We start from the raw sequence: 13,618 nt of genomic DNA, 5'->3' as shown, positions 1-13,618 counted from the left end.
CTAAGACCTCTCTGAGGAAATGTCAAAAAAGGATATGGATATCTGTGGACAGACTTCAGGGCAAAAAGAAAAGCAAACGCAAAGGCCCTGACACAGGCATGTGCTAAATGTTGTTGAGGAAGATCAAAAAGACCAGAGAGATTAGAGGACAGTGAATGAGGGAAGAGGTTATTACAAGTTCCCAGGAACTAGATCACATAGGGCACGCAGACCACGGCAAGACAAGATGTTTCCTGTGATGCATTAGTTCATGCTAATAATCTTAGGCTTGTGTGATTTCCTTTGAATTAAGAAAATGATTTTTAAAATGTTTTAACCACGTAGGTATATTTTTCAAATCATGAAGGAGACATGATAAACTGTCTCCTATGGATTTAATTGCATAAATAATAAGTTGCAAAGTTTAAATTAAAACCTGAGCACTGCTGGCTCCAAATACCATCCATTTGAATTATATCATATAGGTATAGTTAAGATATAAAAATTTAATTTACTCTACTAGACTTTTACTGTGCTATATTCCAAGGCTGTGGATAAGGCAGGGAACCTACCCTGAGGTTCAAAAGGATAACTGGGGCAGAAAATCATATGAGCAAATGAGCTGCTCATATAATTCAGTGTGATATGGTGATGTATGTATAAGAGAAGAGATAGCACAGAGAAGAGAGTTGATTAACTCTGTTTAAATATTTAGAAGAACCAGGACTAAATCTGAGAAGTACATAAACATGAGATATGTTAGGGAGGAGGGTGGCATAGCCAGTGCAAAAACATGAAGTTACAGAACTCATGACCTAAACATAAAATTACAAATATTTATCAGTAATTTAGAAAAGAAATAGGTAGAGGCTGGTCATTGATCCCATACCAATCCTTTGGGCTTTTGTCAGGGATTGATGCCTTCTACTGAGGGGAAGCAGGGAGAGATGGCTTCTACTGAAGGGAGGCAATGAGAGAAGAAAATGGGAAGAAATAAACTCCCTAAATATGTTGTTTTTTAGCATAACACAACAGAAATAGAATACATCTCTAAAGATTTTTTACTCCATCAAGATATATTTAGAGATCAAAGAAAAGTAAAATATCTCAAGTAGCAAAATATCACTTTTTAAAATACAGTTTTTAGAAAATTCCTAACTTTTTGAATTAGTTCAGATTGATCGCCATACTTTATAGGACTTGTTGGCATGATTCTTAATGGGAAATTGATCATAACAATTATTACACTTTAACATTATTTCAGTAGTTCTCTGCTGTTTTAGTTCTTGATTATTTCATGATCTTTTGATATGTTCATTTTATCATAAATTTAGCAATGAGATGATAAAGATTAACCTTTTATTAAACAAAGAAAAGTGTAATGGATTATTGCTATCACTTTATCCTCTCTACCTTATCATTCTTTCACACTATAAAATGCTTTCCTTCTCTTGAACTGTAAGGTAAGAAAATATAAAAATTGATGGCACATTTCTCTGGCCATAAAAGTAATTTAGGCCTTGAATCTTAATAGTTTGTTCTGCTCCTGAAGACCTAGCTGAGCGTTTTTTGTGATGTTTTTTGTTTTTGTTTTTGTTTTGGTCGTTTTTATTTTGCTGCTATAGAAAGATATGTTTACTTTAAGAGGTAAGGCAAAAAATTATTAAGCTTGGCTTGTTAATACAAATGGAAATTTCAAAGTGTTTATAATAATCTTCCATCTCTGACCACACCTTACTATTTCCATGTTCAGGACATTCAGTTTTACTTCAATTAAAAACCTAAGTTAATACATAGTTTTTCTACTATGTTGAAGTGTGTGTTCTGAGAGTGAGATAAAGACAAATCTGTCAAGTCTGCCAAAATGTGTAGTACACTCTTTGCATGTTCATTCTCTGAGTGTGCGATACACACAATTTACAGTTTTGAAATCCTCTCAAGTATTACAAAGCTATTTTAAAGTCAACTCTTCAATTTTAAATATATTGGCTGGATGAAGATATGTAGAGAAATAGGAAGGAAGATTCTGATGTTTATTCTGTTCTTTTGACTATCCAGATTAAAGAACACCTTGCTAAGGGACAGCGAATGCTGGCAGGTGATGGGATGTCCCAGGTGACCAAGACACTGTTGGATTTAACTCAGAGGAAAAATTTCTATGCAGGCGATCTTCTGATGTCCGTGGAAATCCTCAGAAATGTGACAGACACATTTAAAAGAGCAAGTTACATCCCTGCATCTGATGGTGTCCAGGTAAGGGAGATAATCCCATGAAGGAAAAAACTAGTGAAGTAGCAATCAATTTTTAGCTTGAAGAAGCCAGTGCAGCCATCTTGGAGGCAGCCTGGACTCGGGGGAGACATCAGGTTGTGTTTAGTGTGAGCTCTGGAAATGACCTCAGTTCCCTTAGTTATTCTACACCCTAGTGTCCTCAACCATAAAATTATCATAATACGCTTCAAGGAGATACTGAATGAGAATGTGTGTGAAGTGTTCTCGGCTCTCAGATAAAAGGCGCTATAGCAAATTCAAGGCTGTATCATGGATATTTTTTTCCCACATTTAATATCACCATCTTGCCATAGGAGACTATTAAAAGTACATTAAGCATAATGAAAGCATATTAACTATAACGTACAAAGAAGACATACTTGTAAGTTTTATTTGGGGGTTTGCTATTAGAAGGGAGAGGGCCATATTTAATATTGTGGAACCATTACCTGAAAATATTAGGCAAACAGAGAATTGTTCTGGGTAAAAAAATTAGAAATTCAATAATTCCTCACAGCATATTTTCCTTGTCATGGAATCCTTCTAGAGCAGCATCATTTACTTCCATAATAAAGTTTAAGTACTCACCCAATTTCAGTATTGCCTTTGCCATTAAAACAAAGCTTGTTGAATGGCAAACAAAGCATATTTAATGCAACTCGAGTTTGCATTTCAGATTAACTCTTCTTGTGCTGTAGGCTAAAATGTACTTCTGCCAAGAATGCTGAGTTGATTTCTGCATTTCTAGCATAATGTTCTTCCTGTATTTTTGCATAAAGTTCATTAAAGTAAAGGTTTGGCAAAACTCCCAGATCAGGTAGTTTTCTTTCATCTTACCCTTCATTTGGGAGTTTATTTGCATTTCACTTCCAGAATGCAGAGGGCTTTTTGTTTGTTTTGTTTGTTTTAATCAGCTATTGAGGGAAAGAGGAAAAGAAGGCTTTTTGGAATCATGGCATCATTCATAAATAATATTGATACTCTGATATGTATGAAGGCATGCATATTACTTAAATATATGCATATACTGCTGAAAGTAACTGCTATGAGAATTATTGAAGCTGCATTCTATATTATATCACCAGTGCCCAGGAATACATTTTTAATTGTAAAAATACATTGGGGGATAGGATGGGAAGATTACCATCATTTCAGCATTTCAAAGATACTTTTTTTTCCTTACAAAAAAATGGTACAGTTTTCCAATTTTCAAAACTTATTAAAGTGAGCTGAGTACAGCTTTTCCCTGTAGTTCTGAAATGCTTCTATACATTAGCATTTACATTTAAAAATAGTATTTGAAGTCCTTGACTGAAAATAAAAGTTCTAATTTCAAAACTGTTTTAAAACATTAAATAATCTCTAAGGCCTGTTCTAACTCTCAAGATATAGGACTTTAAAATATTTAGTTTCCGAAATTCAAGCAATTAAGATTACCAGGTTATACTGGGAACATATTTTGATTGAACTGTTACTGTTGGGGTGATGTGAAATCTGACATCACCCTAGCAGCTTGGAAGGAGTCCTTGGCTTTTCCATACTGACACAATAAAGAATTATAGGTCAAAGAGATTTAGAAAATATGAGATTTATTGAAAGTACATTTTTAGGAGACAGGCCACACTAAGGAAGGCTGCAGCCCTGTGGAATTTGGGAGGTGAAACGATAAAAAAGAGTATTATGCTCCAAGAGAGGAGTGGGTTTTCAGCAAACAGCTGTAACAGCACAGAAGTGGGAAAGTGTGTTTATATTTGGCTATGATGGAGGGTACAAGGGCAGTACAAGATGATCAGCATATGAGGTCACCTTGACCAACATTTGATTGCTATATGACAGAATTCAGTCTGTTATAATTAGATTCATGAACTTCTGGGCATAGGCATGATATTATAATGAGGCTAAGGTCGTGGGCAAGTTGGGATATTACTTTCTACGCACGTGTTTATGGCTGGTTTAAGCCAGCAAATTTTATGGCCTTTGTGCCTTAGGATTTGGGGTGATTCATAATATAAAAAAATAGGTGTTTCTGGGAGGTCCTTAAGGGAGTTCTCTAAGGTTACAGAGCTGGGCCTTGCTCATGTCCGTTCATGCCTGCCGAACTACCTAACAGAATTGCTCATTAGAATGCATTGACTCAGTGAACAATTAGTTTAGCCAAAAGCTTAGTCATGGATATTAGCTGGTTTGACTTAAATAGAGCAATTTGGTTGATTGTTTTGTTGTCATTTTGGCATAATCAGAAATAAGTTCCTCCATTTTCATCCTACTCTCTCATTAGTCCTCCACATATCTTTCAAATTCTAAGCACATAGATGACCTAGTCATGCTCTCATAACAGGAGCTGTATTTTTCTATTTCATTGTCTTTGCTGGTGTCTTTTCAGGAACCCAGAATGTCCTCCTCTTCTAGAATTCCTTCTTCCATCTCTCCATGTCAAAATCCTAGCCCAACTCTAGCAAGTCTCTCTGAATGCCATGCCAGCAAGCCCCGAACTGTCTGAAAATGATCTTTCTCTTCTCTGAAAACCCAGAGTATTTGTACCTCTTTTATTTTACAAACAATTTTATAAGAAGATTTTTGTATATATTTATTGTCTTTGCTTGAACTCCAGTTTATAGTCTCACTCAATATCCCCTATACCTTACTAAAACTTCAATTCTCTATTTCAAAGGGTTCCAGGAATTTCTGATTGGCTAGCATCTCTAACTTAATATGGCATAAACTAAACTCATCTTGAACTCCAAATTTTCTTGAATTTTCTACTTCCCTTTGTAGAATTAGCAGCCTTTAGGCTGGAATTGTAATGCCATCTTGGCATAGCAGGAGAGGTAGGCAAGACAGTAGAATGTCATAATTAAGAGTGCTTGCTCTGTAGGCAGAATCCTGAGCTTCAGGTCATGGCTTTGACCTTGTTAGCTATGTGATGCTAGACAAGTTAATCGACTTCTCTATGACTCAATTTTCACTTCTATTATATGAGATAATAGTACCTACCTTATAGTGCAAATGTAAGGGTTAAACGATCTAGGTAAAATTTACATAACATGCGGCATAGAGTAAGAGCTCAAAAAATGTAGCTACTCTCATTATCCAAGAAGTTTAGTAATGCTTTAATAGAGCAAAAGCCCAAAGCATCTCTGGACCACAGATTCTGCTACCATGCAGATATGCATTTTTGGTATTTCTCCTGCTAAGAAAGGAAGGTCAGATGTTTCTCATGTCACTGCCTAAGAATGTATGGGCACCGTTGCTTTTTTTTTTTTTTTTTCCCTTACTTGTTGTAGAGGAGAAAGGCAGGGAAAGTGTCAAAGAAAATGAGAGTCAGTGCAGAAGCTTTAGTCCTTAAGGTTGAAACTACAGGGCTATTTTAAAATTGAGAGAAATGAATGAGGAGAATGGCTTAAATCAATAACTAGGATTCCTGGCTCAGTGAGAACCAGGTTGTGAACAGGATCATAACACTCAGCTGACAATCACTGTAAGTCATAAACTTTTGCTGTTGTCAGTACTTAGCAGCCTAAGATTCCCTATTGTTTCTCTGTGTTAGAGAGAGCCTTGTATGACATTAGCTTATTCTAGTCAGTATTTAAACCTTGTCCTTATTATAAAGAATAAGGCTCTTTATTTATCTGAAATAAGAAATTCAATGCCAAATAACTTCCTTAAATGGGGTAGATATCAAACAGCACATCTTGATTCACAAATCAGCATGGGTATATCCTATTATGAACAAAATTTAGCAGATGACTGCTGGCTGCGAGGAACTCACAATCTCCTTAGGGGAGTACAGAGTATGCACATCAATCAGGTGGGAAGAGGTAAGGAGGCAAAGATGTTTTAAGAATATGTATGGTGCAGCCTAAAACTAGTAAATGCCACATAATATAGATGATTTTGGTCACAGGTTTTTAAAAATATAATAAAACATCTCATAGATTGTTTTGTCCTTTTAGAATCCCCCATTATTTCTTTCAGAGCGAAGAAAATATTGAGATTTGCATTAGCACAATGTACAGGTATTTTATAGTTTTTGTGACATCATGTATTATCAAATATTTTTCTTTTAAAAACTTACTGGAGAATGTATGAGTTTACTAGGGCTGCCATAAAAAATATTGCAGGCTGGTGGCTTAAACAGCAGAAATGTGTTTTATGATGGTTCTAGAGGCTAGAAATTCAAGATGACTTCTCCTGAAGCTTCTCTCCTTAGCTTGCATATGGCTGCCCTCTCTCTGTGTCCTCACATGACCCTTTTCTCTGTGTCCATGCACACCTGGTATCTCTGTGTGTCCTAATCTCTTCTTATAAAGACACCCATCAGGTTGTATGAGGGCCCACCTTAATGGCCTCATTTTAATTTAAGTACCTCTTCAAAGTCTCTGCCTCCAAATATGGACACATTCTGAGGTACTGGAGGTTCTGGCTTCAACATAATGTATTTGGGAGCAGCCACAATTCAGCTCATAATAGGGAATCTTGAAAGACTTGTGAGAATTGTCCTTTAGCAAAGAGGCCTGTGCCAGCCTCATCCCCCAGGACAGAAACTGCTATGGCTACTGCCTATAGTGTTGCCAGGGGTTAACTTGTAATGCACGCATGCTTCTTGTACGTGCTGACACTTTGATGTATCAGCCAGGCCTGCTCAAACTTGGGTGATGGGTCCGTACCTCATTCTTTACTTAAGAAGCATCCTCAGTCTGGATTTGAGAATGATTTTCCCACACTTATTTATGTTTGTGTAATTTTGGCTGCTCCTCCAGGTTACCACTGGGGAATTATCATTTAGTATATTTAATCATATTATTATCACTCGCTTTTTCACCTTTCATTTTTAAGTGAAGACCCCAGAGCAGCACCAAGCTCATGCCCCGGAGCACTGAAGATTGACTGCTGCTTCTTTCCACCAAGCCTCCCGCATCTACTGCACCTCAAAGTAGACCCACTCTGCTGCCTCTTGCTGGAGCCCTTAATCGTCAGCCAGTAGCATCGTGTAAAAAATTGCCCATCCAAGCTTTTCAGACATTGCACAGATCAAACTGTCTGACATCATGGCAGAACAATGAGATTAGTGTGAAAGATACCTGGAATAATGTTCTGATGTCGTTCTTAAAATGAGTCAGAGTTGCCGTGTGATTTGTGACTAAAAGAAGAAAAAAGCTGTCCTTAAAGACTCTAGTTTTTCCCCCTGAACTAGTTAATGTTAGAGAATATCCGCTTCTATACTTTGCTCTTATATTCCACTAGATCTGGCAAATTGCAAAGGTCAAGCTCGGACAACCCAGCCCTGCTGGCAGGAGCCCTCTGGCCATAGCTTTTCAGGTTAGGTCATCCAGCCTGCTGTGGCTCCTTCTCCTGACTTACTGTCCTCCATACCCTAATCCTTTTGTCCCATGATTTATTCCCTGCTTTTCCAGTGTCTTGGTTGGTTTCTTGTCTCTGAGTCATATTCTCCATTGATCTTGGTCCCTGAAACCTGCTAGGGGCACCCTGGATTATAATCTCCTGCCATCCTGAATCCTTGGTAGTTTCTAATTGCCAACAGCCAATTGATGTGCTATTTGGATAGATGTTCTGGATAAAAGATCTAAACCATAGTATAATGACTCTTTGTCTTGATCAACTGTGAATTATTTTGTCTATACACCTGTTAAAAAAATAATTAAAGCACTCTTTAGGAATTGGTTAGCTTAAAAAATATATATTAGAGCAAACCAAAGGTTACTTGTATAATAATGTTCCTCTTACTCAATTTCATTTCTGTATGCTTTCTTGAATAGGAGACTAAGAAATAGAGTCACAGCCAGATTACATGGAATTGGACATATGTTACACATGCTTTAACCTATAATCTAGGTGTGATTATGGTCCTGTATATCACACATGCAAATGTCATTGGCCAAGTGCAGAGAAGCTAAAAAAATACATGAGACCTATTGTGCCATGTCTTGAACTCTCTTTGGATTTTAACCAAAATCCAAAGAGAGTTCAAGACATGTCTGTACATGTCTTTGATTCTGTACTTTCCTTCTTATGCAATCTGTCACCAAGTCATGTTGTTTCCCTAAACCATGCTAGCATCACTTCTGGCCCCAGTAAACAAAACAGACTACTTTCTGATTTCCCTGTTTTTACTCTTATTCTTCTGCAGTTAGTTTTCCACTCAAGAGCAAAAGTTAGATTTTTATTTTTATTTTTTAATGAAACTCACGTCATATAATCATTATGGGATCAAGGCCCTAATTTATCTAACCTTTACCTATCTTTTTCATCTTTTATTAATATTCTCCCTCCTCCATCCCACCCAAACCCTATTCAAAACCACTCTAGCTATATTGGCTTTCTTTCTGTTTCTTAAACTTGTCCAGAATGTCCCCTCTACCCAGAGAATTTGTAGTTTCTCTTCCTATTTTTGAAACTCTTTTCCTTAGGTATTCCCATGGCTGCCTTCTTCTCATCATTCTGTTCTCAGCTCAGATGTCACTGCCTTAGAAAGGTCTTTCCTGCTGATCATTCAACTTGAAGCATTTTTATACACACACACTCACACACACACAAAAACACTTATATTCCTTCTTGAACTAGTCACTCTCTGTCCTCTCATATTGTTTTATTTTTGTATCATCATCTGAGGTCATCTTATTTTTAACATCCATCCATCCATCCATCCATCCATCCATCCATCCATCCATCCATCATCCATCCATCCATTTCTCTATCTATCTATCTATCTATCTATTTATTTATTGCTTACTTGCTCGCTTGCCTTTTTTTACCCACTAGAGTGTAAACCTCATGAGGCAAGCAGTCCTCATGTGTCTTGCTCACTGTGGTATCTCAGCATTTAGAACAGTAACAGGTATATGGTAGGTATGCAGTAGATACTTCTGAGATAAGTAAATGCATTTCTGCTCCTCAAGTATTTTTCATATCTTTCCTCACCTTTCCATTCCCACATCCACTGCTCTCCTTTAGGCCTACATAACTGCTACATTGGGCTTTTGATAAACTTTCCTAATCATGTTCCTTTCTCCAGTCTTTTTTTCACTTGGATACCAGGGTTATATTTTTAACACTCTCCTTATGACATTCTTTTGCTGAACAGAGCAGCACTTATATGACCAAATGAATTCTGCCAGGGGTTGGGTGGTAGTAGTGATGCGTGGAGAGGGCTTACTGTGTTTGGCAAAGAATGAACTGTATTTATGGAAGGGGAAGCCCCTTTCGACCTGAGGACCCAGGTCGAACATCCACAGCTGCTTTTTTCTCATTAATTAGGTCCTAAACTTCAGAAAAGTGTGTATCTGTGTTCAGAATGGCCTTGAGGCTTCAGAATACTATTTTGAATAGGAAGAGTTTGATCCCACATTTACTCAAGATAACCAGTTCTCTTAACTGTAAAAATAAGTGTCATAATTCCTTTCTTGGACACAGTGAGAACCTTGGTAGCATTGGGTATGTGGCAGAGGAGGATGTTGAAAGGAGGCAGCAAATTAGGTGGAGACTAATTATTGATTTTTAAAAATTTCTTCAATGTCTTATACACAGTAGGCATGCAGTCAATCAATTTTAAATATTTGAGTATTTACATTTTCCTATGCTTTATGCTGTACACGGAAAGGAACAAGAGTGAGCAAAATACAAATCATTCCAATTAGATTATAGGCTTGTACAGGAAAAAGCTCTAAACTGATCATCATACAAATGCATCATAATTAAAAATTGTGATATACTTCAAAAGAATACTACACAGCGTAACTCCAAATTAGTATGTTTGTCATCCTGTTAGTGGGTACTCTAAAGCTGGCTAGCTACCTGCATTACTATCCTCTCTTTTACTTTAGGGTGAAGGAGCAATGATTCACACTTAGGTAAATGCATGGTATTTTTGCTGAGTCACTCGTGCATGATATAGAGATGGAGTCAGAGACCGTCATGCTAATTCACCAAATACAGGGTATTTGGTGAATTAGCTGACTATCAGAACAGAGAATAAGGGGCCCTTCTGGTAGATGTAACCCCTTCCTTCACATCGTATTTTCATGGTTTATTACTTCTATGAACCACCTGTTTCCTTGGTCTGGGAATTTTTTGCCAAGTATGATTGACAAAGATATTGGGAAATGAAAGATAAAAATTTTTGCTGATTAAAATCAGAAAAAAAAAAATGCAAACCCTGTATACTTGACTGGGGGACAGTGATTTGCTAAGGCCTTTTTGAGGAAATTGTATATAAATCTAGACACAAAAGATAAGAAATGGTTATTTGAGTAAAGAATGGGAAGTAGAGCAGTCAAAAGATGGAAACAGCATTCTGTAGGTCCAGACCTGGACAGAAAAGAGTTTTTTGATGCATGAAAAAGTCTGATGAACCTTGCATATAGAGAGCATGGGACATGGTAGTTAATGAGAGTTGGGGAGATTGAAGGGAGCTGGATCATGAATGGCCTTGCAGCCATCCACTGGTCTCTAGATTGGGGAATCAATGACCTACCCTGTGCTGTGCATCCTTACCCTAAGGGCTTGTCCCTGCTTCCTTGTTTTGCCTTTTAGCCTTTCTTATGGTTCTCCTATATTTCTAGTCAGAACCACCACAATTCCTTAAAACTTTTAGTTCTACATTATTAAAACTATTCCTTAGAGCTTGTGTTTGTCTCTCTGTGCCCCAGCATTTTGCTGCTGGGTTAAGAGGAGGAGAACACATTTTAGGGGCTCAGATATCTTAAATCATTAGCCTTAACCTACAACTTTATTTCTACAGAGAATTCAGAAAAAGCTAAATGCTGTGACGTGCTTCAGTATATTTATAGAAAATTGTATATAGTCCATGAAAAATTTGTCAAGCGGAAGCACTCAGACATTGGACAAAGAATTATTTACCTCTTTCCATAAAGTAGAGTATCCTTTTAGTCTCATATGGCCAAAAATCATTTTGAACGTGGCAGAAATACTTATGCTTCTCTTTACAACATACATTTACTGCACTGATTTTCATAATACTTCCTGCAAAGGAAAGCAACGAGTCTTTCCTCCTGACCTGTGTGCCCCACAACTGTTTGTCACAGTGCTTCTCATGAGGTAGGTGTCTAATAACAAAAATGAAAACCCCTCCTGGCAGAGTACCTTCTTAGAAAGGAGAATTTTCTGATGAACAAATTATAGGCACTGAAGTTAGTCGTGAATCAGTTCTGTGTTCTACATGTTTCCCATAGTGGAATAGACTATAAAAGAAAATAGGAGAGAATGCCATTGGTTATGAAAGTTTGTAGCAACATTATAGGTGCATATTTGCCATTATAAGGCTGTAAATACAAATTATGCAGCCGGTCATAAAAAAGATAGCACAAAGGGCATAAAATCATAAAGCTGCCATATATTAAGCACTAATACATGTCAGATACTGTGCTAAGAATTAGCTCCAAGCTTCATAACAGCTATTCTCATATCTTCTGGGTTAGAGGACTAAGGCATAAGTGGGCAACATTACCCAGAACTACCCAATTAATAAATGTTGGGAAAATTTTTAATCACATCTGCCTAGTTTAAGCTCTAAACCCAACTTGCCAAGGACACTCAATTTTTCAAATCAGTCTAGGCCATTGAGATCAGGCCTGATCAAAACAAAACAAAACAAATCAAAAACCTACTGTCAGATGTAACTTGAGGGCTGACATAAGTGACCTGATCCATAAATTATCAAAATAGAGATATTGCCACAATCAGCAGCACTCTTAAAGAACTCTAGCAAGTAGTGGATCTGCTGCCATGGAAGCTTCTTCATACTCTTCTCAGAAATAGAATCAAGTAGCCTGAAATGTTATGAATCCCCAATTCAAAATACTATTCTGTTTTGTTCTGCTCTGTTCTATCAATGTGATCATTGAGTAAATGCCAAAGTGAATTTATATATATATATATACATATACATATATATATATGTATATATATATATAAATATAATTTATTTACTTACTTACTTACTTACTTACTTACTTATTATTTTTCCAATGTGCATGAAGCAGATTGGAGCAGGGTCAACTCAAAAAATGATACCTGAGTCTTGTTAGAGAACCTGAGTATACTTTCTTCATAACTTCATTACAGTCATGTGTCACATAAGGATGGGGATACATTCTGAGAAATGCATTATTAAGTGATTTCATTGTTGTGTGAATGCTTAAGGGCCGTGATGAACCAAACGACACAAGATTAAATCAATACAAGGTAACATGATGTATGAACTACTGCCAGCATAACACGGCATCCTATTTTAAAGCAAACTTATTTTTTTATAAGTAGAAAGAGTACACTCTAAAATGATTAAAAGTATAATATAGTAAATGCATAAGCCAGTAACGTAGTTATTTATTATTATGATCAAGTATTATGTCCAATACATAACTACATGTGCAGCACAGTAGGTTTATTTATACCTGCATCACTATAAACACATGAGTAATATATTATGCTATGATGTTAGGACAGCTACAATGTCACTAGGTGATAGGAATTTTTCAGCTCCATTATAATCTTGTGAGACCACTGTTGTATATGCAGTCCACTGTTGACCAAAGTGTCGTTATATGGTGCATGACTGTATTTCCTTCAAGTTAGGACCTTATTAAATATCTGTTATGAGCAATGCTTTGTACGTGCTGAAGATACACTGGTGAACAAGAAAGACTGTCTCTCCATCAATGCCCACCCCTCGGCAGCCCAGGCTGAGATGTTTAGTCTTAGCTCACTTTGCCCCTCCTAGATCCCATAACTGATTTTTCCCAAATCCAACTGACAGATAGAAGGAGAACTTTATTCTGTACTACTTTCTCACACTGATTTAGTAGTCCTATTTATTAGCGTTGGAGGCACAAAAACATTGCTTATACTCTCTGGTTAGTCGAATCTACATATGTATATATATATATTTATTTTTTTATGCCTACAGCACCCAGTCTTCCTAGCAAATCTATATCTTAATAATTTCAGTTTTTTATGTATGCTCTTTGGCGATTTTAAAAAACTGAACTATGATTTTATCATTTTAATCAAGGAATTGTGTGTTCTCACTGGCCTTCATGTACAGGGCAGAGTCACTGACCCACTATCAGTAAACCATGATTTATGAAATGTTTTCCCAGAAATGGAGATGCATTTGCACAAATTGCCTCCCATTCTCTTGGTGTCTCTTGTTAGCAGCGGCATGAATTTTGTATGAAAGTTGGCAGGGGTTAGGACGCAGATTACGGTCGTGGACCTCGGTACAGCTAACTGGCATGTACAGGGATGAAATCTGCAACTTTTGCCTCATTAGCACCATGTCCCCTACTGAGTTAACTATCCATAGGCAATTGGAGAACTCTGAAGGTTAATT

At 36.9% G+C, this 13,618-nt stretch overlaps 1 protein-coding gene across 7 annotated transcripts in view; it reads left to right on the top strand.

Moving 5' to 3' along the window:
• ADGRB3 (adhesion G protein-coupled receptor B3) overlaps positions 1 to 13,618 on the top strand; it is a 654,835-nt gene that overhangs the window by 312,638 nt on the left and 328,579 nt on the right. For all 7 annotated transcript variants that reach the window (XM_039852889.1, XM_039852886.1, XM_039852892.1 and 4 more), the window contains one exon: positions 2,038 to 2,232. In XM_039852889.1, coding sequence (XP_039708823.1) covers positions 2,038 to 2,232 — 195 coding nt within the window. The remainder of the gene's footprint in view (positions 1 to 2,037; positions 2,233 to 13,618) is intronic.

This window comes from Pteropus medius, unplaced genomic scaffold (assembly GCF_902729225.1).
Source record: "Pteropus medius unplaced genomic scaffold, Ma_sr-lr_union100, whole genome shotgun sequence".
Classification (NCBI taxonomy): Eukaryota; Metazoa; Chordata; class Mammalia; order Chiroptera; family Pteropodidae; genus Pteropus; species Pteropus medius.
This window is presented reverse-complemented; position numbering and strand designations above follow the sequence as displayed.